Source organism: Columba livia, chromosome 5 (assembly GCF_036013475.1).
Source record: "Columba livia isolate bColLiv1 breed racing homer chromosome 5, bColLiv1.pat.W.v2, whole genome shotgun sequence".
NCBI classification, from domain to species: Eukaryota; Metazoa; Chordata; class Aves; order Columbiformes; family Columbidae; genus Columba; species Columba livia.
The window spans coordinates 54,071,268-54,098,422 of record NC_088606.1 but is presented as its reverse complement, the minus strand read 5'-3'; the positions used below and the strand labels follow the sequence as shown (position 1 = coordinate 54,098,422).

The 27,155-nt window shown below is 41.5% G+C and overlaps 1 protein-coding gene across 21 annotated transcripts in view; it reads right to left on the bottom strand.

Moving 5' to 3' along the window:
• SERGEF (secretion regulating guanine nucleotide exchange factor) overlaps positions 1-27,155 on the bottom strand; it is a 156,821-nt gene that overhangs the window by 17,539 nt on the left and 112,127 nt on the right. For 5 of the 21 annotated variants that reach the window (XR_010473094.1, XR_010473093.1, XM_065065253.1 and 2 more), the window contains one exon: positions 12,724-14,211. The exons of 14 other annotated variants lie outside the window; for them this stretch is intronic. Coding sequence is in view for 2 of the 7 variants with exons in the window: in XM_065065255.1 (XP_064921327.1) it covers positions 14,162-14,211 (50 nt within the window). In the remaining 5 variants the exon portion in view is untranslated. Of the gene's footprint in view, positions 1-12,723; positions 14,212-22,699; positions 22,761-27,155 lie in introns of those variants that run through there. 2 more of the 21 variants (XM_065065251.1, XR_010473082.1) reach the window with 2 other exon arrangements.

Here is a 27,155-nt window from a genome sequence, read left to right as displayed (position 1 = left end):
GATCTGCATCTTTATGCATTCCTTAAATATTTTCCCCATGGTAATTTGCTTCTTTTACTGGATAGTGGTAACATTAAAATAGTGTTTTAAAATTCACAGTTTAAACAGTAATTTAAGCCTCCCAATGCCAAAACAGAAGATATGCATGCAATCAGCTCACAAAACACCATAGCACATTGCTGTATTTGACAAAGATTCATCACCGGGAAACTGACGCTACACAAATGGAGAGAAGAAATAAAGTGCATTTTTTCATAGGTAGTAATAAACATTTGCATAGGGATATACTGAATTTTTCATCTCTTACAGACAAGACAAAAGATGCATCTTTCTAAAAGATATTTCTCGTGATCAAAAGGATACACTTTTAAAAGGAGTTTCCTGTGCTCTCAGCAGCTGAGAACTATGTGAAAATGATACTGAGATGCTCCACCACAGTCTTAGAAATCTATGACTCGACAGACAAGTTTGACATTGCAAATCCAGTGAAACAGTGTCAAACTCACAGCAAAATATGAATACGTCGAAGTCTGAAATGCCCTCAGTTATCCAGGAAAGCTACCAAATCTCGTGTTGAGCTTGAAAATGCCACCTCTAAATGTGCTTCCAAGGCCACGATCTGCAGTGCTGGAAAGTTGGTCCTTGCTAATGGCCACCATTCATAGCCTTAATCTTTACTATGTCACTTCCATTTTCTCCAACAGCTCACACAATATGAATCAAAAACACTTCCAACGATTTTAACAATAACCACGAGACTGAGAACTATTCTTGCTAGAATCTCAACCTTATTGATAAAGTGCATTTGCATGGTCACAGGAATAGCCACTTTTGCAGTCAACAAATCAGACCAAAACATTTCACCCCAGTTGCCAGTTACTTCCCATTTTAAGCTCTGATGCCATGATTTATTTCTCTTAAAAAAAGCACAACAATTCCAATGACCCTTTTATTCCAATGATCCTTCAAAACAAAAATATTTAATAACAAGGTTTAAGGAAAACGACCAAGCTGTTAATATAGTGCTTCCAAATCTAATATTATTGCAGTGTACAATGCAATCTAGGCTGACTGAAAAGGATGAAAATGATGTGTTGCTATGGAAACAGGAAAGCACATGTTGAGGTTGCTCATCCCTGATGGGCTGTCCCACCAATATCTTTAAAGCCTGCTAATAAAATTTTAATCAATAATTAGAATCAAGAGAATTTCACCTCCTGTTTGACACCCGAATCTTGGTTCAGACGTCATCAATCTCTTTTAATGTTTCCTGCATCCAGCTATGCCCTACAACATTATGAACAAATTTATGCACAAACAAAAATGTCAACATGCGCTTATCTAGTTCAGCTACTTAAGATGATTATTCTACCCAGCAATAGATACCGGCTTCCAAATTTAAAATCTTGTGCATGTAAGAATGTGCTTTTTCATTTATAAATTCATGTGCTACACCTCCCCTAAAAAAATAAAAATAATTAAAAAAAAATAAAAGAATCAACGCTTCAGTTATTACCAGCTTATGGCCATTGACCAAGGATATGCCCATTGAGAACATGACAATTGCCCCAGTCCTGGACTTATCACTCACCAACTCCCCTAAACATCTGTGATTTCCGAGAAAGTATGGTTTCCATCTTCCCATGATTTACCCGCAGACAGATCATCCAAAACACTAGGGATTACAGAGTAAAAATGCATTTCCAGACAGCCAAACAGAAAACAGGCCAAGTTGTTTGCTGGCAAAACTCCCCTTGTTTCATCATTATAATAGCAGAGATTCTGGCTCCAAACATGCATCCATTAATTACCTGTACAGTTAACTACACCTATTTGTTATTAGATTGGGAAATGAATAAACAAGACTTTATTAATGTAATTTGCTGACCTATTAAATCATTCTTCATAAATAACTAAGTACAATGTTAAGAGTATCAGAGCATGCTAATAAACAGTTAACAAGCTTTGTATTATGGATCATAAAACCTTAAAGCAAAGCTGAAAAGACAAGAAATCCATACTGTGAACAAAAGAGGTGCAGAGCAGATTTTTTAAGAATGTAGTCACACATTATAAATGTTGCTTTTAAATTTTAGTTCATTTCCCTTAGTGTATACAATATTTCCCTGTTCTGGTATTCCAGGTGAAGGACTCCAGCGGTCCATTCTGACAGAAAGAAAACCAACTCCCATACCTACCAACCATGAATCTTTATTGCACTGGGATCTTGAAACAGAATATTAGAAATGCCAATAAGATACAAGTGACAATAGGAGCAATACCTCCTTTAAAGAGGACACAATTCACTGGTTTCAGCTTCAGAGATTTAGAGTAGGGGTGATTTTCCACACTGCTCCCAGAATACACCAGCACTTCCAAGAATATGGCCATCTCTCTACCAGCTGGTGTATTTGGGCTTTAAGTTTTCTAGAAAAGCCCTGACACTAATCTCCTGTTCAACTTTACAAGATTAAGGTGTTTGTTATTTTTAAATTAAATTTGAAATGCACCGACTTCCTCAAAGAAGAGGAACAACTCTTCCATTTCCTTTTCCTGGCTTTGTAATTATTATGAAGACATGAAAACTGCAGGCACAACCCTCCTTCAAACCAGCATAGGCATTATGCAGTAGCTACACACACAGCATCAGCTTGCAGCTGAACCTGCAGATGTTTCCATTTTCCATGAGACCACTATAGTATTTTAAAAAATCCAAAACTTTTTTTAGGACCAGTATTTCCAAAAATATACATAATTGCACTTTGCCCACCTTGGGAATGCCTAGCACATTCAGAAATCCATTTTGAAATTCTGTTTTGTTTTTACAACAGAACATACAATATCAGATGAACAGTAAGTTAGGACAATTTACCTTTATAAATCTTACTTAACCAAGGCCTATAAAATGTATTCCATCAAAACTCAAGAATAAACATTCAGTTCTTGATGAAATAGATATATGCAGAAACTTAAAGGAACTAAAACTGTTTTCATTTTCCATCTTTAATGGTTCTATTTTTGAATGCAGATATATTTTTGACATATCACTGAAAAGTCAGCATTTTTTTCCAAGAGAAGACAAAAACAACCAAAAAGTTAATGGAAATCTTAATTTTTTTTTTTTTTTTTTATGGCTACAATATTTTCCAATTGCTTTCAGTTTCAATGCAGTTTTCCTCTCCTAAGGTATCCACTGTGATATTTTAAAAGCTTTATTTGCTTACAGCTAAACAGATGATATTTACTCACATCACAAAACTCCTGTCACACATCACTGGCATTATGCAACCACCTTCTCTTAGGAGACATTATATACTGGGGACAGCATGTTGGGACAGTCACACGCTGTCTGGAAAGGCTCACACACAGTACACACATGTTGTTCCTTCTCCAACCACACACAAAAAAAGTAAAACCACTCATTATACATTTTTATCTACAGGGTAAAATACAGCCAAATCTTTGTTTTGCTAAATAAGTACCTTAATTTACCCCTTCAGCAATAAAAAACAGGATCTCAGCAATAGAGTTCCCCTTGGCTCAGAGGGTTAATAGGGCAGCACTTCATCCCTGTTAGCTGTTAAGGGCTTGGTTGCTCCCCGGGCATCTGCACTGGCCACCCAACTATTTTCAAATGTCCTTCCACTGAGGCACATCTCTCCTGAGCGTCAGTCACAGTTATGAATCACAGAACACATGCTTCAGATGCAACCGCACTAGCTCTGGCTTTCAACAGAAAATCTGGGAGACAAACAGCTTACGGAAAATGGAAAATGACACAGTGACATTTGTAGTACAGTGATTCCAGCCTCTCTTCCTTGGGAAGGCTTCCTTTTAGTCATAATGCTTTAGCTACTTCATGTGGATTTTACTGCCTAAAAGCCAGCGTGTGGCTTCACGGTTCTCCTTTTCTCCATGGCTGTATTTTAAACCCAACTTTTTGTTCAGAACTTTCATGGATTCCAGATACAAACAGCCTCAGGACATGGAATAATTTAGGGCTGTAAATTTAGGACTGTAAATAATTTAGGACTTCTGGAGATGACCTGCTCCAGCCCTCTGCTTGGGTGCTTACTGTTGTGCCTTCAAATTCCTGCACTGCTGGGACACACTTTGCACCAGGCGCTGGATGCAGAGAAACTGCTGGGTGCAACCAGGTAATCTGAGACAGCTTAACGCTTGCTTCTCTCAACTAAATTTCCCATTTTTCCGAACTCATAGGATCTTGCTTTTCCTCTGCTAGTGCTTCTCTGCAGAAAATAATCCTCTTACTTTGTTGAGAAACTCAATGTGACTCTGCAAAAAATCCTATGCACTAGCAACTCCCAAATTGTATCATTTTCAAAGAGGGTTGGGTTTTCAGCCTTTATGCTTTTGGTTTTTTTTAAATTTGAAAAGCACATAGGAATAGTTTCTGTGGATGGAGTAAAATGTACCACATGAATCAGGCAGATTGGGTTTCTCATTGGACACTGACAGGATGCTATGATTCAGACATTATGCTATAATATTTAAATTTCCACAAGCTACAACTATGCCAATATAAGAACAAACGTCAGAAGGTCTATCTATTCCAAGATCCATCTCAGAAGAAGGTTGACAACACACCTTGAAATGAGTTTCTGTTTCTGTCTATTGGAATTTGACAGATTTCAGTCACTTGCATAAGAAAATGTTGCCAAAGAAGAATCCAACAGTACAGTGAATTTTGCAAGAGCGCCATAACACTTAACTCCACCCAGAAAACATACTCTGCAGTACTACTTTTGCCTTCTTTAAAATTTGGCAGACCTGGCAAACAGGGAGATTTTATAAGCTCCCTGTAGGTCAGGGTATCAGAACCACAAGGCCTCAGTGTATTTGGGTTTGGTTTGGGGGTTGCTAGTTTTCCTTCTTAAGGCAAGAAACCGTTATGCTGATTCTGATCTTAAACACTGCATCCTTAACAGTGTGACGACAGGGGAAAACAAGATCTACAGTGTCAGCCACTTACATGTGTTCTCACGTAGTCACCATCTGTTTGGTAGTCCCAGAAGTCAGCAGCTCGTATCACAAAAAGCACTGTCATATCAACACCCTGCTGACACAGGGACCACAGAGCGAGGGACCAAGCCCACCAGCTGCTGAGCCATCAGGTTACGGCCTCAAAATGTACGAGCAAAGAACCACTAAAGCATAGTCCTTCAAGGTCTCTTCCTTCTCTTCCTTTTTGCAATTACAGGCTTTCACTGATGATGAAACTGCTGCAGCTTACACTGTATAAATTTGCTAAACAACTGCAATTTTACAAACTTGCCAGTCCACAAATATCTCTTAACTGCATATGTTTGCAGGAATGAGTTTATTGGGTGGGGGGGATGAAAAAAAAACCAAACCCACACAAAACACAAACACCATAGGGACAAAAGCTCAAGTCCTTGCCAAAATAAGCCATTTGCCCTTTATTCAGTACAGTGACTAATTGTTGACTGAGTCAAATGGGACTTGGGAACCATTCTGAATGGCCGAAAGGATGTCTCCCAGGGTCTTATGGAGGAACAATCCAAAACTTTGCTGTCGAGTAGGATGCAGTTTGCTTTCTCCAGCTTAACTGGCCTTTGTACGTGTGTGTGGGGAAACTCTGGCCTTTGTATCCTGTCTGTCCATAAGGCCTTAAACAACACAGTGGGCCCTTCATTATCATATTGTTCAAGCTCTGATCCCATGAGAAAAATACCCTTGATGACCAAACTGCCTGCACATGATCACAACATAAGCAGTCCCAGTGAAGGACTCTGAACTGGCACCTGTGAAACAGTAATAAAAATTTCTGTCATCTCAAATGGGAAAAGGAACAAGCTCAAAAGGGATAAACTGCTCATTCCTTTATACATACACAGATATAAAAAAAAAAAAAAAAAGAAAGATGTAAATAAAACTATGGATTTATCAAACCATTATTCCTTGGCATAGCATCTTATTTACCTTAAATGAAACCAGAAATTATTCACATCTGCATTATTTCTGACATTTTAAACTTCAACTTGGAAATCTTATAATATCAATTTCTTTCAAAGGAACAAGAGGACCTGACAACCTCCAGCCTCATGCTTGGGTTGGTCTTGCCAGCAGAGATCACAGAATCATTTCAGTTGGAAGAGACCCTCAAGATCGAGTCCAACCATAACCTAACTCTAACACTAAACCATGGCCCTAAGAACCTAATCTAAACACCGTTTAAATACCTCCAGGGATGGTGACTCCACCACTTCCCTGGGCAGCCTGTTCCAATGCCTGACAGCCCTTTCTGGGAAGAATTTTTTCCCAGTATCCAATCTGAATGTTCCTTGGTGCAACTTGAGGCCATTTCCTTGTCCTATCACTTGCTACCTGGGAGAAGAGACCAACACTCTCCATGTTACAACCTCCTTTCAGGTAGCTGTAGAAAGTGATAAGGTCTCCCCTCAGCCTCCTTTTCTCCAGTCTAAGCAGCCCCAGTTCCCTCAGCCGCTCCTCACCAGACTTGTGCTCCAGGCCCTTCACCAGCCTCGTCACCCTCCTCTGCACTCTCTCCAGCACCTCAATGTCTTTCCTGTAGTGAGGGGCCCTGAACTGAACACAGTATTCCAGGTGGGGCCTCACCAGTGCTGAGTACAGTGGCACGATGATGACATAGTGTTTGCATTCCATAATTCCCTTTGGCAAGTACACAGATTTGTTTTCACAGAAACACACCAATTATTTTTATGCTATGTATACATGTGCCTTTTTTCTAAGACTAGTTCTGGAGCATTTAAATCTGCTCATAAATGTAGAATGAAATTTTCCTAGGCATGCAGTTCCTTTTCTAGTAACTACTATTTGATAGCTGAACTGTGAAGTCTTCCCTTCTCCCTTTCCAGGCTTGTAAGAAGAGCCACATAGGGGACTTTTCTCATTGGAGGTATCACTGAACGTAACTGTTTCACTAGCAAGAGCCTTGTTTCCCAAAAAAGTAGCCCAGCAACTTGCAAAAGTGTCGGCATGGAGACAGAAGCAGAGAATCCTGGAAAAGCCTCCAAGATTGTTCAGCCAAGTTTTACTTTTTGATCACTAAGCTCTAAGCTCGTAAGCAGACCAAAAGAGCAGACAGCTCATGCAGTCTCATTTTATTGTGACCTAAAGATTATACCAGAATAGTACTGATACCATTTCTCTTTTGGTAGTATCAAAAGGACCCCTGCCAGGAATACCAGACACTGTCCTGCCCTGTGTTCCCAAAACTCATCAGCAGAATGTAACTGAATAACAATGGCAAAAGCTGATCATTAGTAATTCAGAATCCACTTTTATGTTAGTACAGCAAGAAAGCTGCTGCACTTCACAGTGACAGAAGGGCTGGGTTGCTGGCTCAGACCAGGCAGAGACCACCATGGGAACAATGTGGGGTTGTGTGAGATCTTTCCCTGTCTTGTGCACTGGCCTGCCCTCCAGGCATTGCTGCCATTCTCCTAACTTTCCTTTCTAAAGCTAATCTGAGCCTTGATCTTGGAACCACTTTTGGGGCAACATAGAGAGCACAAAGAAACATAAACACCATGGCCAAACCCAAAGAAGATAAAACAATCCAAGGGTAGACAGACAAATAGAGGCACTGAAAAATTAGGAGCAGCCAGAGCAGGTTCACAGTCAGATCTCCCTGGCTGGGGACAGACAGGCACAGGACAAACAATGAGCAAGCAGAAGTTTAACAACATAATATTAACCAAGAGCAGCAGCAGATGAGCAGACTTTCTTCACACTGCAGGGGATCAGAGATTATTCAGAAAACAGAGGGAGATTCAGTTTAATATAGTAAATTAAAGGGAAACCAAGAGAAAAACTGGGGTCAATCCAGGATGCACATGGCATTCTTATTGACAAATAAGTAGACAACAAGATTTTTACATTTCAGAGGTCTCCAGAAATGAGCAGCACCCAGCTCAACAGATGGCTTTGAAAAAACGTCCTGTTCACTTCAGAGCCTCAGTAGGAGCTGAGCCCTTTCAAAATAACTGGAACAGTCCCTGGCTATCAAGCAACCACCAGTGAAAGAGGCGAATTTGCTTTCATAGCATTTCCTCTGGTTCATTCCAAGGTTTCCCTGCTCATTTGTATATCTTCAATTAAAACACCATTCTTTTTTCCTAACTGGTCTTGCAGTTAGCAGCAGGGGAGGAGAAGATCACAGACAAAAGCACTCAGTAATTCAGCCTTAGAAATGCATCTGAATCTGCAGCTCCAGGGCTTTGACAGAGCAGCACTGAAAAAGCCTGCTGCTTCCCTTGGCGCTCAAGGACAGCGGGGTACATTGGTCTGTGCATTTGTATTCCCTGCTACTGCATCAGCCTGGCCTTTCTCCCTGCTCCCCCAAGCACAGACATCATCTCATCATCGGAGAGATGACCTGTGAGCAAACCGCATTGCAGCCTGCACTGGCTGGGAACGGAGCCCAAGGTGAGGGAAACAACATGTAACAGACCTACACAAACAACAGACTTGTACAGCTCTTGACATGCCTCGATATCAAGGCATATACTCTGCTGCAGTGAGGACTCAGCAGCAGATGCATAATGTTGCTGCAATCTCCAGAAACACCTTTTGTCTCTGGCTGTGTATGTAGTACCAGAGTCCAGGCTTGTTTACTTTAAAAAAATAATGGAAAGAAATGGATGTATTGGTAGAAAAATATTTTCCTGTGCCTGTTGCAAATCTGGTATCTCTCGCTGACCACAAATACAGAAAAGAAAGTATCTGGGAGAGAGAAGATAAGGCTCTGCTAACAGTCTAATTTTCATTTGGAAGTGAAGGGAGCCCTCATTGAGAAAAAAAGCAGAGGAGATAAAGATAAGATCAGATGCTGAAAAGGCATTCATAAAGGGCAAGAGGGAAAGGGGGGAGGAAATCAATCACAACTACAGACAAGATCAAACGGCAGCATACCAGTAACAGCCGTATTTCCTTGGGAAAAAAAGCTGCAGGATGAAGAGGCAGCACAGCACCACGCCGTGAGGAGTTCTGCTCTCCGCACCCACTGCATAGGAGAGTTGTTCTTTCTCCATAGCAACAAGATACTTAAAAGCCAATCTGGAGACTGAAGACCAGCTTAAAAACAAAATACAACATGTATTGATTTATTAGCTCTATTTTAAGCCTCATCTGTGAAGTACACAGGATAGCATTTGTTTAGCCTGAGGAAGCATCTTCACAGAAAGCTCTCTGCTCCCCTCATACCTCCCTGCCTCAGAACCAACCCTTGGTGTGAAGCAAACCGTGGCACTTACACATGCTGCCTGCTCTTAGGTAATGCCAAATGCATCAGGCACAAACACACCTTGCAGCAGCCTGAGGTACTCACAGCTGAAGCTTCCCCACTGCTGCCTTTTGCAGGGACTGCAGGAAGGCACCAATACCTCCCAGCCCTTCTCACAGGACTCAGGGAGGGAGGAAGTTGCAGCCTTTTGCTGAAAAAAAAAATTGAAAACAAAACCAAAAAAACCCCACCACAACATAAAAACAAACCCAAAAACTTGCTGTTTAGTAGTTCTCAGCTCAAGTCACTGTTTACAAGGGCTCAGGATATGCTCATGTCCTGTCCTTGAAGTCTGCTTATACCTGCTTGGAAATGGCTCTGCTTAGGTACCCAAGTGACTTCAATAAAGCCATTATGCTGACTGCATTGGCAGAGTTCTGGAAACACTATAGACCTCATCTCTTCCTCAAAGGCACCTATGGAGCAAGCACAGCAAATTCCAGAATGTACCAGGATTATTTAGGATGCTCATCAGGTTTTGAGAGAATGAATCGTACTGAAAAAGCTGTAGAACAGCTAGGGTTTCAGTCCCAGCCTTGGCTTAGCTTAGCTGCTGAGATTAACTTTCTCATGGAAGGAGACAATAAAAAAAAGTTATCAAGTCACAGTTCCTTAACAACAAATATCACAGCTATGTTTTGGTAGTTAATTATTCCAAACAGCTAAAACTGCATCTTTACACGCTAGCTCCAAACAAGAATCTTAATAAAACAACAAATCTTCCATTACACCCTCCTCTATCTTACTTCTCCAGTAACAAAAAGAGCTGGAACAGAAAAGGCTACTCGGAATTATTACTGCACAGTCCAGGTACTACTCAGTTAACCTGATGATCTGCCAATGGGGATTTCTACTCTTTTCCTGCAAAGAACAAGCATGCAGCAGTCCTGGAGTTATCTAGAACAAACCCAGCTGAACACACATAGCACTGTCTGTACTCAGCTAGGAGTGCTTTACAAATAGCTAGACAGATAGCGGTAGTGCAGACAAGACAACTCTGATGTATTTAGCGTCTCTCAGGACACAGCATTGCAGGCTGCTGAGGATACATCAGCGGAGAGAAGTGATTATGCAGCACCTAAGCAGGGAGACTTTTGTCCAGTGGAAGAACAAGAAAGCACACAGGGTTTGGAAACGCAAGCTAAAACCCCTAACTGGCACTGAACACTGAAGAACTGGTGGGAAGTGGGCATGATGATGCAAACAGAGCAAATGGAGAAAGTTGTTGACCACACAAAACCACTCCAAAATACGGTACACTGTGCCAATTTTGTTTGTTTAAAGCTTCCCTTGCACTGCAAAATGTTATTTTATTTGAATGTCCAGAAAACTATGAATAGGAAAGAAAAGCATGTTTTCATGTTTTATCCAAAGACATATTTCCAGTGTTTGCCATGAAAGCCATCTTTTGAATTTCATATTAATATTAAACATGGTTGTAGCTTAGATTCACCCTCATCTTAATGAGTCATAAGTTTGGGGTTTTTTTTTCAAAATTCACTGTACTCAGCAAGTTTGCCTTGCCTTAGCACGATTATATTACAGACTTCATCTTCTTCATCTGCTAAATCAAGAACTACAGAAAAATCTGATCCACCTACAGTAAACATCCATCTAACAATTTTTTCTATGGTTAATGTGGTTGAAGGAATATGTTGGATTTCAAATACAGAAATTTTCAACCAGCCAATCCTTAGCCAACTGTATTTATTAGTAAAAAAAATATTTATGGGCCTTGTTTTTTCATTTCCTTATGCAACATCTTATTCAAGAATAAAATATTAATTTTTAAGGCACTGACCCTTACTTTTGAAAAAAATTACTTTCTCTGACTAGAAAATATTTCTAAAAGCTTCATAGAAAGGATAAGAGTAATTTTCATCTGCACAGATTATTAAGTAGAAAGAAAAGTATCAATCAGCTTGTCCTCATAAAACCACATGTGCTAACCAAAGCGTGTTTCCTATACAATTACTTTCAAATGTGGAAATATTTCTTTTAATAAGTAGTTTCAAAGGCTGCAAGGAGCAAATGTCTGTGGAATGCATACAAAGTTGTTCTATTTTCTTCTGCTTAGGTTACCTTAATGAACTCAAAATGAAGGCACCCAAAGAGCCTTGTAGGAGCTTAGGAAGCAACACAGCTAAAATACATGCCATTTTTGGTATTTCTTTTGACAACCAGAGAGGAAAATAATGGCATTTATGAGTCTTTACCTCAGAGCTTACGGCAGCCCCTGAAAAGCAATGTTTCCCACACAGCCAAGTTTTACTCCAGCTACAGAAAATTCTTTTGATCAGAGAGACAGAGGTGCTCACCCCAACCCCCATTCCTATGTTCTAAATCACCCCTTACACAAACAGGCCTGAAGATAACATTTAACTACTCAAATGGCTTGGACAAGTGTACTCTACGCTGGGTTAAGAACTGGTTGGAGGGCCGGGCCCAGAGAATGCTGGTGAATGGGGCTGCATCCAGCTGGCGGCCAGTCACTAGTGGTGTTCCCCAGGGGTCAGTGTTGGGTCCAGTCCTGTTTAACATCTTTATTGATGATTTAGATGAGGGGATTGAGACCATCATCAGCAAATTTGCTGATGACACCAAGTTGGAAGGGAGTGTTGACCTGCTGGAAGGCAGGAGGGCTCTGCAGAGGGATCTGGATAGGCTGGAAAAATGGGCTGATTCCAATGGGATGAAGTTCAATAAGGCCAAGTGCCGGGTGCTGCACTTTGGCCACAACAACCCCCTGCAGCGCTACAGGCTGGGCGCAGAGTGGCTGGAGAGCAGTCAGACAGAAAGGGACCTGGGGGTACTAATTGACAGGAAGCTCAACATGAGCCAACAGTGTGGCCAGGTGGCCAAGAAGGCCAACGGTATCCTGTCCTGTATCAAAAATAGCGTGGTCAGCAGGACAAGGGAAGTGATCCTTCCCCTGTACTCTGCACTGGTGAGGCCACACCTGGAGTATTGTGTTCAGTTCTGGGCCCCTCAGTTCAGGAAAGACATTGAAGTGCTGGAGCGGGTCCAGAGAAGAGCAACACGACTGGTGAAGGGACTTGAACATAAGACCTATGGGGAGAGGCTGAGGGAGCTGGGGTTGTTTAGTCTAGAGAAGAGGAGGCTTAGAGGTGACCTCATCACTCTCTATAACTACCTGAAGGGAAGTTATAGCCAGGTGGGGATTGGTCTCTTCTCCCAGGCACTTAGCAATAGGACAAGGGGGCATGGGCTTAAACTCTGCCAGGGGAAATTTAGGCTGGATATTAGAAAGAAATTCTTTACAGAGAGAGTGGTCAGGCATTGGAATGGCCTGCCCAGGGAGGTAGTGGACTCGCCGTCCCTGGAGGTTTTTAAACTGAGATTGGACATGGCACTTAGTGCCATGATCTAGTAAACGGACTAGAGTTGGACCAAGGGTTGGACTCGATGATCTCTGAGGTCTTTTGCAACCCAGTCAATTCTGTGATTCTGTGAAATCCACTTCAAGATGCTGCAGGACAGCAATGCGGAGAGCAGTGGGTGACCCTGGTGAGCTGCCCCGCAAGAGCTGTGTTATGGCGTGGGTAGCCAGCAGATCCTGTGCATGGCCAGTTCCACACCCTGCTGTGTCCCACCACCTGCATTACAGCTGAAAGGTGACAGGGACATCCATGGCAGGGCAGCCTCCAAGCCAGCTGGGGTGCTCAAAGGGTGCTGTTCCTAGGTGCTCCTAGGCAAAAACATTGCATCCACAAGGAACCCAAAAACAGCTCACACCAAAGTCCTGATCAGCTCTTGGAGCATGCTCTTAATAAAAGGAGTCTGCAAGACTCTTCAGGATCTTTGCCTCTGCCAGCATCACGTCTGCCATGTGAGGCCTCAGCCAGCCCCAGGTCTCTCCTGCCACTAAGCCAGGCTGGTTGCCATGCTGTGATCAGACATAGCATCTGGTGGTGCGTCCTCCCAACGCTGATGTCACTCATGCATAGGTATCCAGCGCAGAACAGAAAATCACAAGGCACAGGCTGTAAATCACGAGGGCTTAGTTGTTCCATCTTCAGAAGTTTAATTACCCTTGATGATGTTATCTTAATTAAATGGTAGTTAATCTAAGTTATATTTAAGCCTTGAAATGTGAATATATTTTTAAAACTCTTGATGATAGCAAATCTGAAGAGACAGAGGAAGGAAAGGAAAAATACCAGAGAAAGTAGGGTGGATTGAATTTGATGAATGCAACCATACTTGTAAATACAGGCAATTACAGCTCAGGTCTTTCCTTGTTTAGGGTTGTCTAGGTGAATCAGATTTCTAAGGGGAAAATGGGAAGGTCTCCAAACAAAATTTGAAAGCAGATAAGCAAAACATAAAAGGTAAAATTGATGGTAAGAGGAAAAAAACCCAAAACAATACAAAAAAGCACAACAACAAACAACCTGTCAAGTCAGAGATTAACAGAGAATCTTTGAAGAGTCCTGCTGTGTCCATAGTTATTTACACTTTTCTGGCTCACAGAAAACAGTGGTGGTCTTGTAAAAAAATTTATAGCTATCTAGCAAGGTGCCATGCACACAAGCCACAAGACAGCTTGAGAGAGTTAATGGGGAATGAGACCTTTCCAAAGAAGGAAGAAAAAAACTAGCTAGTCATTTAAGAAATCGTTTCTTGTTTCCTCAAGGACACGGGAAATTAAATAAGGACAGCACAGTGGAAAACTGAAAACCAGAAATTACAGCTTTAACTTGTTAAGCAGGAGGTACAGTTCTGGCTGTAACTGAATAGAGGGAAGTCTACTAAATGCAGATGCTGTCATCTCAGTATCTGAACAGGGAGAGCCACTTGATGTTCTGACCCTTCAAGCTTCACCCCACCCTACCAACAGCTGGGATCTGCTGGGGCACAAACCAGAATTCTGGGGACATCTGAAAAAGAAAAAAAAACACAGGAAGAAATGGCATTGACAGTGTTTGGTGTTATTCTATAATTCATCCTGACAATGCCTTTACATCCCTGGTATGGGGCATACTGGGACTGCTTTCCACCCGCACCTGTTCATCAGACAGCACCCAGAACATGGGCTCTGCCCTGGGACCTTCATGCTCACCACACTGCACAGCAGAGAACAAGACCTGCTTGGGATCCCACCCTCCCCTGCCTTGCAGTGAAGCCAGGGCCACACTCAGAAGTAGCAGTAGTAGTAGTATCTAAGTAGCACCGTTCTGGAGATAGCATGCAATCAAGGCTGGCTGAAAAGGTAATAGCATCTGCTCATCTATCACTCCCCCCAGGCCTCACACGGCCTCCCAGCAGCCAACGGGCAGGAGCAGGAAGGACTTCCATACTCCTCCATTGCTATTCCCATTTGTTTCCTGCATGAGTCCCTTAAAATTGAGAGATCTTTCATCCTTTGTATCTGAAGGACTTAGCTAGAGTGATTATCATCAATTATGATAAAGTGTGGTAAAACAACCATACTGCCGTCTTCCTGGCAGGCTGATTTCTACCTGAACACCTACATTTTGCAACCAACATGCCAAGCTTTGACTCTCCACTTACAGGCAGGTCAGCTGCTCGTGGGCTTGCTGCCTTCTGAGCAGAGCTAGGAAGACCCCATGTCCTCACATGCCTCTCAGTAATCCACACTGTTTTGCAAGGTAACATCCTGAATCGCCATAAATTGAATTCCAGCCTTCCAATCAGAGAAGCAAGTGCACCTATAACCTTTGAAAGCAATTAAATCTACTGCCTTTGCTAACTTTGGTAATTTCTCCAAGACTTGAATGTCAAAAATTTAGTAATTACTTCTGTTGGCTTTTGTTCTGCCATGAGCTTGAGATGGCAAGTTTCACTTTCAATGTGTGTCAGAATCAGTTACCAAAAAAAAGCCTCGTTTAAAAAGAGATTCAATAAAAACAATCACGCTCCCGCTTTTTCCCTTTGGCAGTACAGAAAAGTCTTTACAAAACTAAGATGTGGCTTCGGTGACGTCCACACTCTCCAAGCTTTTTGTCGATCTTGTTTGCTAACTTCCTTATTCTCATTTTAGACAGGTCTGAGTTTGTCTTTGGATTTTAAGAAAAGTATTTCTTTACATACACAAATGGAAAAATTGTTCCTCGAATGTAGACAAAAAATAATACTACAATACTCCATATTTTTCAAACCAGTCACTCAGGAACATCTTACCAACTCAGAGCTGCTACACACAGAACCGTGATGATGGCCACAGACAGTGGGCAAAATAACAAGGGACATATTTTTTTCCTTTGAGAAACTGTTTTGAATCTGAACTAGAAAAAGTTAGACTTCACACTGAAGTACTCAAAGAAGCCTACTTCACATTTACACAAATCCAGCAACCAAAGCTGGCATTGTAAGGGTTTGTAAACACAAGTACCACTCCAAAATGAAAACCAGAAAAAGTGGATTCATTTGCTGGAAAAATCATGAATGTTGTATCTTTATGGGCCATTTAAAATATTACCTTACCTGTAAATATACCAGTTACATTAGACTATTAAACTAACTGAAACTGAAAGGAAGAAAAGCTATTGTCCTCCAAGTGCATCATTTTAGTAAGCAAGCCACTTTGAGAGTTGAAACCAATTTATATGGACAATCCTCTAGTGTCTTTGAAAACAGAAATACCATAACCAAACACAGGAAACAGTATACAGTATGCCAGAAATGCTTAATAAAAAGGTTTATCTCTGTGAGGAAGTGAAGGTTCAGTGGTCTATGTGCTTGCAGAGATACAATTTGTGTTCATATACACATGTGCATGAAAGACAGTACAAAAATAAACACCTAATCTGAATTCAGAATTAGATGCAGCCAGGGTCAAGTGAACATTTTAAGAATTAACTAGCTATTCCTGGTGCTTAATTTGAGACTCGTTGAAGGATTACAGCTTTAGGATAAGCTCCTCCTGTCCTCTGAAATCAGGCACCTTCATTGCCCATTACTGACTCCTATAAGCAAAAACTGAGGATTCCCAAAACAGCTAGTTGCTTCTGGGAACAACAACCTGATAAAAGAATAAAGCAAGCCAAATGCAGCTTGTAAATGGGGAGACACTAGTAATGTTAGTGTGAGTCATTATTATTATTTTGTTTTCTTCTTATTCCCATCCTGTCAAAGCCATTATCTTCAATTAAGGAGGCATATTTCATCTTAAAGACAGAGCAACACTCAGTCATACTAGGTAACAACTTGAGATCTGTAAGAACCTAGGAGGTTTCTCTAGGAACTTGCACTAAGTTCTTGAGACCATTAACTTGCTGGATGAACACGATGGAAATCCCAATGCAAGACAGCAAGTCCCAATGCAATGGTGATGATCAATATGCTGTGGCGCTTAATCATCGAAGAGGTTTTGTGTAAGAGTAGGAAATGATGTGTAGTTTCAGATTCAAGACTGGTAGAAAAACTAAGTGATACAGTTAAAGTATCTAGGTTCACATGAAGAAAATCAATTGCATAGTGGATGGATCAGCTCCTGTTCTTGAAGGAGCTATTGGACTGTTCTGACACCTGAGTGGTATCAATTGCTGCTTTACCATCTGCAGATGCTGCAGCGTTGTGCTCCCAAACAAAACTTTGTTAGTACTGGCTGATTGCTGCTAACTTAGCCTGCAGCATCCTGAATAGTGTTGCGTTGACAGGATTCTTCATGAAAATTGCATGGGAACCCATAACTTAGGCATTTAAAAGTGTGCTGCAGCCCCAACTTAAAAATAACAAGCATGATGGAGGACAGAGCTTTAACTGTTACACATTGGAGATTCAAGATAATAAAGAATATCTGAAATCCAAAATGAGCCTAGAATGAGTGGGCTTTCACACTGGGGACACACCATTGTCTGGCCTTACCTGAAGTTTGCAAAGAAATTTCTTGAAGAGTTTATACTTGTCTGTACACATCCAGAAACTCCCACACACAAGTGGTCAGTACAAAGAGAATGTTTAATAGCATAGTCTTATTTTTCATGGTACATTTTCTTCTTGCCACCCTACAATTTTAACAATTAAAAATCTAAGGTAATTTTAGGTAATGGTCTAAACTCCTCCTTGGTCCTCCTGTCACTCTGCACAAGTTCCCAAGATGAAGCAAGCTCTGCCATGAGCTTTGGGAACACAAGATCAAAGCTCATTCTCATCTTGTCCTGTAGGCTGTCACCATCCTGGACTGAGCAGCACTGGCTGCAATACAGCCCTCCTGGAGCAGTTGGGATGTTCCTACCTGCCTACAGAAGGGATAGATCCTCACGTGTGATGTCAGCAGTGTTCCTGGAGAGAAACCCAGTCACAGCAGCACAAAGCCATCGTAACGCATGGCTTGCCCATGAACTTCCTTATATTTGAATAAATGTAATACTGGAACAAAGGAACAGAAAGAGGAGTAGAAATATGAGTTCTTTCTAAAATCTGTCACCTTTGATATGGAATAGAGGATTTGTTCTAAGTTTGTTGTGTTTTTAAACGAAGGGTACTAACTTATGTTGGAGTGTAAAAAGACTGTAGCAGAAACTTCAGTAACAAAAAACCCCACAAGATAAATCTGGCTTACCTCCCACAAATACAAAGCAAACTGTCATTAAGTTACCCTCTATGCATAAGAATTGAAGTTGAGCCCAGTCTCTCTCCTTTTTTCACACTGGATTAGGTGATAAGTTAGCCAGAAACAATCCAAAAAAGCTCCAAAACTATTCCTTATATGGCAGATATTTTTGAAAGCTCCATTCTGCCACTGATTTTGGCAGTTTTGAGAAGAATCTGTCCTATTTTTCCGTATCAACTTTTTCCTCACAGTACACTGACTTTGAGGGGGTGCAGCTCTCCTGACATCATTACACACCCTGGAAGTTGAGGCATTATGCCAAGGCCTACATCTATACCATTTCTGCAGTTACCCTAGTATGACGATACTAAGAAAAAAGCCTCATAAGCAGTCCAAAATTATAGACAGCTCCCAACTGAATAAATATTTTAAAAAGAAAACAACATCAAAACCTACTCAACGGGAGGGAAATGTACATAGTGACATGCTGCAGTTGCGGTGAAGAGCAGGAAATAACAGAACTTCTGCTATCCTTAGTGCTGACTCACCACATTCTGACTGCAGGATCTGATATCCCTAAAGATGCTCAAGTTCCTGGAGATGTCTCTAAAATAGTCAAGTCCCTCCCTGCACAACATGTCGCCTAGAACTGAGACAAAAACCTGTGTTCTTGAGTCCTTAAGAAGGCGGCTGATACCATTCTGGGGGTCAAGACAGCTACTGAAGAAGAGACGAAAATAACAGGCATTAAACAGGGCTTTTTGTTGCTATGGGCAAGTGAGGTCATATCAAGACTGAGCTGCAGAAAGTGATTAATTTGACCAGCATTCTCATCTTTTGTCTTTCCTGGACTGAAAGCCAATTCTCTTAGTAGTATCCTTCTCCTTTACCCCAAATCAGCCATCAAACAGCCAGGGGCCTGGGCAACAGAGGCAGCAGCTGGGGAACAGTAGAGACATCTGCCCCTTGCTGCTCTAAGCCAGGGGCAACAGGGGCCTCTCATGTTGCAAGTAAGATCTCATCTCAGGTTAGACAGAGAAGAAACAGTCAGTAGCAGCAGAGTGTTCACAGCTATAATGAAGACAAATGAATATTAACAAAAACAAAACAAAACAAAACAACAACAAAAAAAATCACATCCTAGATCTCATGAATCTGAGCCTTCTTTATAGCATGTGCATGTATGCATTTGTGTTTGTAAGTTAAATGCATGCACACATATCTACTCACATACATGCTACATAGGTTCCCCAAAACAAGCTTTTACAATTTCCAGCTTTAATCTTCTCACCCAGAACAGACCAAGTTTCCTGATCTTCAAGGCCAACTGCTAAGCTTATCTGCTGAAACTAACTTTTCCTGATATGTCTGTTTCCCAGGAGGACAATACTGGTTTGACACAAACTCACTCTGAACAGCCCTATGCCAGTAAAATTCATTCCTGCCTTTGTCCAAATTAGTATGATGCCTCTTAAATTATGGAGTGAAGGTCACTTAACATATCCCGGAGCAGGATGAAACTCTGGATAAAAATAGGATGGCACTGTTGTGGTATTTACCAGACAGGTTCAGATCAGTTTCATCCTCCATGTCTTTGCTATGTTTTGCTACCAAAGTATATGTTTACTAAGGTAAAGCTTATTTAATCTACCTGAAAAAGTTTATAAATACTACAGATCATCACATGAAGACTTTAGAAATAAAGCAATATACATATCTCACCTTTTCTGCTATACCATAAACCCTATTCTGCATAACAAACTATCCACAGACACATATATACAACAATATTCATATTTCACTATAGTGCTCTCTCTTCAGTCAGTATCCACAGAGTAACTGACAAAGAGAAACACGGACCATTATTCCAATTTTGGACAGTAGGTGTAAATGAGAGTTTGACATTGCAGGTATGTATCAGTTGGGTGAAAGCAGAGAAAAAATAAACCGTATAAGAGGGATCATGAGAGATTAATAATTACAACTTGCTGACACTGACTGGAACCAGGCCAGCTAGCAGGATCAATGCTTCCTACCCAGGCTCCTGCCCATCATATCCACATGTTTATGGGAGGTTAAAAGTTACATTATTCACCTTCTTTCTTCACAAGACCTTTTTTTTTTTTGTATTACACAGACAGAGACCGTTCTCACAGAAAATACATAAAGTAATATTGGAAGTGTCAGAGCCCACAGGCAAAAGCAGATTTGTCAAAATATCACAGTAGCCTCTTCTGCCACCAAGCTGACTTGGGGATTCACTCACCCCACCTGCTACGCCATTACAGGACTGGATGTCAGCATAAGCCAAAACTGTGTGGGAGAGAAGGGATGACATAGTCCTCACTCCACAGCCTTTAACAGCTCTGCCTTCCACCTGCAGACACACAACCCAAAGATGTGGGCTAAGAAAGAAGGGGAACCACACAAGAATTCCCCTACACTTTTTTTTCTTCTCACTTTTAGAGGTGTCTTTTAGAATGAAATAAATTCCTAATACCTAAATCCACATCACTGTTCGAATGGACCCAGGGCCCACACAGGGACTGCTGCCCTCTGGCCAGAAAGACCTGCAATGCCACAGAGGAAAGGGGCTGTACCCCGGAATAGCATCTTCAGCGGCAGACAACAGTGGTATTAAATCCTTCTTTAAGTGCTGCTTCTCTGTGTAGCTGAAAGCATAAAGATCCTTGAAGAAAGGAATGTTTGGAAACCATACTGTTTGCAAGCTGTCCAGGAAATGAGTCTTTCCTACAAAAAAACATTTAAACTACAAGCCAACATATTCAGGATCTTTGATTTCTTACAAATGTTATCTATCTTTACCTCTCACTGATCTGCATATTTAGACTTCTCATTCTGCAAATGTAGGTTGAATGCTGAGTGCTTTATATATATATATATATATATATATAAAGTGTTTCAGAAACAAGTGTTTGCTTCATTCTTCATAATCTAATTTTTAAAAAGAGATTTTCTAGTTCCACACCATTATTTTGAACATAACACAGAACACTGCATATATTGCAATAAAAATAAAGCTTTTTGTGTTCAAGTAATAACCACATGCAGACAAAACCTAGGTTATCACAGCCTAAGTGGATTTTTCTGTAGTTTGTAAAACCATAGTATGAAAAACATAGGCATGAAAAGGGAGGGCTGAGCTTCCCTAACATTTTCATGCATTTAATTTTGAAAGATAAGAACATCCCTAGGAAAAGCTCATCCAGTAATGAAATCTGAAATAAAAAATGACCACCCAGAAGTAAAAGTAGTCATACACAATTAATGAATTCATTCAGCCAGCCAATAAATCAAACTAGCAAACCAGACTCTCTTAATTATGCAGAGAAACATTTTTCCAATGCTTCTTATATTGTACTTTGCTCAAGGCCTACATTACCAATTGGTTGTTTCTTTAATTCTTAAACATTTACAATATCGTTTAATGTTATTTAAAATTCAAGTGTCAATCAATAGTACCGTTTAAGAACATATTGTTCTTTCAAGGTTTCTAATTCTGAATGAAATTAATATCAGAAGATTTACTTTATGTGTCAAAAAAGCCTGTGAGTACTCAGTAAGTTATTAGTGTATGCATAACTTCAGCTTTCCAGAAAGGGTCCTAGATCTTCTGTTTGTGGGTCAAACATGGTACAAACAGAGATGAGATATTCAGAAGTTGTCACTGCCTGAAGCTCTCACATTTTCTTTCCACCAGGGACCCATGGGGCCCTTGTGGTACAGACTCAAGGATAAGTTCTTAAAATTTTTTCAAAGATGTTTTGAAAATTTTCACTTACTCTTCAATATTGTGTGCAACAACAGGCTAAATTAAAAAGTAACTCTGGAAAAGCTCAAAGCAAGAGACTATTGGGAAAAGAAACAGCTGCCTGACTGAGGGTTGAAAAACTGAGCCAAACCTCTTTGCCTTTCAGTTGCAAGGGTTTGTTTTTTTCCCAAAAGCTCATCTACTATCGCCCAATAATTCTCTCATCTTTCTTCAGTTTTCACAAAAAAAAAAAAAAAAGACATCCAGATACTGCTTCTGTTCAGCTTTGCAACCACATGCTTCAATGCAGGACCCACGTGTGTTCTTTGTAGAAACCCATCGTCAAATTTAGGTAGAAGAGAAAAAAAACAAGTTGGTTCTAATAAGACTGGATCCTCTGCACGTTCCAAATGATGGTCCCACTCAAAACTTTGAAATCTAGAGGGCCTCTGAAGGACAAAGCTGCCTGACACTCCCTGAACATCTTCTTTCTACCACACTCCTTCATGCTGAAATCATGTTTACTGTTTCGGATTTTTTTCCCTTTGGATACAGCTTCTACACACCTGTGACCTAAACTAGCACCAACTGAGCACAAAGGACTGTGCTGATTCTCTGGGCTAGTTCCAACAGCAGGGTATAGCTAGTGCCAATTACTTGTGCCAGCTTGGTAATGAAAGGTCTCACATATTCCTCCCTTCCAGATTTCCACTTTCTCGAGGAGGGCAGCGAGGAGAGCCCCTACAAGGTGACTCATGATCAAAACCCTGCCTCCAATTACAATTATTGCAGCTAGGATTCCTGAGTGAACTTATTAATCGAACTCTCTGCACAGCAAGATCTTTAATTTGACATAAATCCTTTCAAGTCACCTCCAAACCTGGGAATAAAACCAATTTTCCTCCTCCCGAACAGTTCCAACAATAGCCAAAACCCTCCCTGCATGCTGCAAAATGCTCACGTACTCTTATTCGTAATTGATATACCATTTCTAAGCCAAATTTTCAAAAGGTAGATTGCACCTTCATGCATACACTGCTGCGACCAAGTCTTTAGTCCACACTTACCCAACACTTACCAGTATTGCATGCCAGCACCTAGAAATCCAAACGTGAACCAGGACCATGCCACATTAGGCCCTGTACAAATACAGGAAAATTAATGCATGCTCTTTGTCCCAAGAAGCCCACAAATAAGAACTCAACTAGAAAGGGGACATATCTGTACCTGAACATAAAATCATGTGTAGCAGATACACTCAGGTATGTGAATCTGAGCACCCTGAGAGCAAAATCAGGTCTAAATACAAACACAGCACCGTTGTGCTTCTTTAAACATCTTGCCTGTGGTATAACTGACATGGATTTTTGGCCTGAAGATGTATACACAGATTTTGAAACAAAAATTTTTCCAGGTGTCTTAAAACAGATAAGTCAACAGACCCACAACAAAAACCAGAAGCTAACTACACACATTAACGAGCAGGAAGGCAACTTTGCATACTGGACAAACCCCTGATACTCATCAATTAAGATGAAGCACAAAAATAGCTTCTTACTTTTGTAATTCAAACTTCTCCTAGGAGGAAGGTGAATGGCAGCTTGGAGTGCTGTGCCTGGCACTGCAGATCAGCAGAGCAGTAGGCAGGAGAGCAGGAAGAGTTCACTAAAGCACAAAGTGCTTCTTTCACTCAAAAAGCCTCAATTTGACTCATTTCATCCTCAATTCAACTGGCTTCATACCAGAACAGTAGGAGGAGTTTAAAACAATAAAATATGGGGGGGGTGGGGGGGCTGAAAAACCCTAACAATTATTATTTTGTAAAACAATTTCTGTTAGCAAGTCAGTCAGCTTGCTGCTCCAGTAAGATTTGTCCTGTATATTTTGACTCTAGCAATGTTTGCATGGTTAAAGACACTCTGCTGCCCAGGTGGCACGTAGAGACAGCTGCCCTTAACCTGGGTGCAGACGTTCTCCAAAATTAAAGTATGAGTATATCCACCTACATCTGCCCTGGAGTTCAGCACAGAATTTCTTAGCTTAGGCACAGCAAAAAAATATCAGTTGTAAGGGTCCCCTCAGGACACGGTTACTTTGCTGGGCAGACACATGCTGCTACTCCTTGCAGCCACACAACAGCATTCATCTGTTTCTTAGATAAGGTGGCTCCTCTAGGCAATACACTTAGGAGTGACATGCAACACCAGAAACACTTATTTGCAGGCACTGCTTTGCCCCAAGAACTATCAGAGCCTAAAGAAAGAAGAGAGATACATTTTGTATTTTCCAGCTAGGGCATTAATTTTGCAAGTCCTGTCACACTACCAGCAATGCTCAGAATTCATATTGTTTACCCTGTATTGTAGGGCTGTGCTTCCACCCACTTCAACAACCCACTCCTTCTGACCATGATATGATGGAGGGGGCTGGGACAGGAGCATCTCAGTGAACACAGCCGGCCACTACACAAAAGAGCTTAAGAAGTATCAATTAAGCGAGAGGTAGAGGGGCAAGTTTCATCTGTGACTTGGCCTGAAACTCAGAGACATGGTTTCTATTCATGGCATTCCTGGTGAACTACTAGTAGGTAACATGGGCAGATCTCATCATCTTTCAGTGCGTCAGCTTCCCCATTGCTCAAACACATGTGCATGCCCACAAAACAAGAGGGAAAAAAAATATTAAATAATAAACTGGCTTTGGACATACCTAATGTGAAAATCCTATGTTTTCCACCTCTGGATTACAATAACATTGTTCAAGCAAACTTTGGAGCTCCTTGTTCTGCAAAGTCTTTACATTAAAAAAGGCCTGGGATTTTCAGAGTGATGACAAGTCATATATTCCGCTCAGCTTTTTGGCTGAAAGACCTCGAGAATGCAGAAAGCCAGGATTTTCCTTTTGAACAGTGCATAGCCAGATTGAACAACATGGCTTCTTTTCACACACCTCTAGGCCAAGGCCAGTCCAGAGATTTCCCATTAAAACCGTACTTTGGGAAGATTAAAGTTTGGAGTTGATTAATCTGTATCCTTCCCCCCAAAGGAGATGACATATCGTTATCTCCATTTTTCAAACGACAAAGGGAAGAACAGATGATGGAGGTCACTTGCCTCCTGTCAACTGAAACACCAGCAACAGCACCAGGAACAGGATCTACTTCTCCCGTATCTCAGCCTGGTGTTGATCCATGTGGATTTTGTTTTGATTTGGCTTTTTAAACTACCGCTCTAAAGATCCACCTGACTCCACTGCTGCTTCAGACACAATCTCTCTTACCTATTTCGGTTACTGCTGCTCCAGAGCTTAGCAGAGCCCACCCGTGTGCCCCGGGTGTGGCAGCGGGGGTGGCCGCTGTGAGGAGCGGGACAGCCGGTTCCACACGGCCCGGCCACCGGGCACCGCCCGGCCGGGCAGGAGAGCTGGCCGCTCCTCGGGTAAACGTTCTCCAGAGAGAGCCCTGTGCCACCCAGGCAGCGAGGAGAACGGTGTGCGGAACAGCCCCGCCGGAGGGGAGAAGGGAGGGGGCAGCTCGGGCCCGCGGAGCCGGGATCCCCCTCCCGCCGCCCGGGCTGTGTGGAGGCGGGAGCGCGGGAAGGACCGTTGTGGCGGGAGCGCGGGAGGGACCGCTGTGGCGGCCCCGGCCCCGCTGCGCTCACCCTGCGCCTCTCGGGCAGCGGCGCTGGGGGGGAAGGAGCTGAGGTGAGCAAAAAACCCAGCACCTCAGTCAAAGGCCGTCGCTTTTCTATGGGACACAAAACGCCCACTGCATGGCCAGTTTTGTTTCCTGTGTACACGATCCACAAGGTCACGGAAATGTTTAAATTTAAAACTCTCCTTACACCTGTATATAAAGCAGAAAGAAGGTGGAATTAATTACTCATGATCTGAAGAGACACTGAGCATCGTCACAGAACCACTGACTTTCTCGCTGTGAAAAATGCAGTTGTGATTCGTGCTAAGATGTTTAATGTTTACAGGTATAACCAAATGAGGCACGGACTCTGAACTTGGAAAAGGGAAAGGTGGTTAAGTTCTATGTAAAAAGTTATGAAACTTGTTTAGGAAGTTATACTGATAGAGGGAACTAACATTTTAAGGGTTAAGCAACTATATAATAAGGGCCTACTAACAAGCTAACATTTTAAACCACAAAATTAATATCTAGTTTAGAGCTGTATGTAACTAATTGTGCTAAAAAAAAGCAGGACTTCATTAAATGCCGAGATAAGAAGTTTTACAGCACCAACTGCAACCTTGAGGAGACAAGATAGCCAAGATTTACAGCAAAAAGGGGGCACCAGTCTGTTTTCAGTCAGTTTGGTAGCTTGGGTTCCAGCCAGTTCCTCCTAATGAGCCAAAGGTAAAAAGTCCATTGTGACAAAGCTGAAGGAGCCTTCATCCAAAGACCCCTAAAGACCCTTCCTCAAATTCACCAAGTGACAATGCGCAGGCTCAACAGGGGAGGGTCAAGGAGGGGAATATGTAAATGGTTATCTGACACTTATTTTAATAAAAAGTGGGAAAGGTCATGAATATGTACAGGCATTTCTGGAGTCATTATGAATATGTAATACCATACTGTGTTTAAGCACACTTCTTATTGTTAAAAGTGTGCATGTTGGGTGGAGCGAATCCCCCACGCACCCAGCGCTGTTTTGCTTATGTTCTAATGAACACGTGTTTAAGGAATACAAGGAATTGGATTAAATGTTGTTTATCCATAGAAAAAGCCTAAGTTATTTATTTCATCGCCAGACCTTCCACTGTCATTTTGTCCAATACTGCAGTTTATTTCTCCCCACCAGCCTCCATACCCTTCCAATAAGCAGAGAGTAAATTTCAGCACAAGGCACCGTAACACACCAGACACGATCAGACTAGTGATACCTACACTAAACATGATTTCACACTAGAGAAAAAAATAATCTTCCCAGCTTATTATTTTGGTACAAATTGGGTTTTGATTCAGTCACGCTGAGAAAACACAAGGAAATTAAGACAAGCAAGAGTTCTCAAAAATTAATTGAAATAAAATAGTTCCTAGTGGAGAGTAAAAGTCTAAATCATTCTCTATATTTAAAACCACCATTAAAAGCTAATAACAAAAGGATGGACGCAGTTACCTTGTGAGTGCAAGCTTTCCATTTTACAGTATTTAAGGAAGAGAGCATAGCACAGCACAGATACTGGACAGGCCCATCACCTATAGGGTGAGAGAAGACAGGGAGGGTGGACGGTAGTGTTATGAGCACTTAAGAAGAGAAGCTGCAAGTATTTGTGGATTTCTCCCCTTGCAAACTTAATAAATGAGCTGGTGGCTCAGTGTGCCCTGCTCACCTGACTCAGCTCATGTATGCGGTGAAGAGACTGTGAATTGTCATGAACTCCCAACTCCCATAATAAGTAGGATGGACAGAAAGACCAAATGACTGAATTTATATTCAATGATATTGTCAAGCTTTCTTTTGCAAAATGAGGTTAATAACAACAACAACAACATCATCACTGTCCTTCTCTGTAGAAAGTGCAGG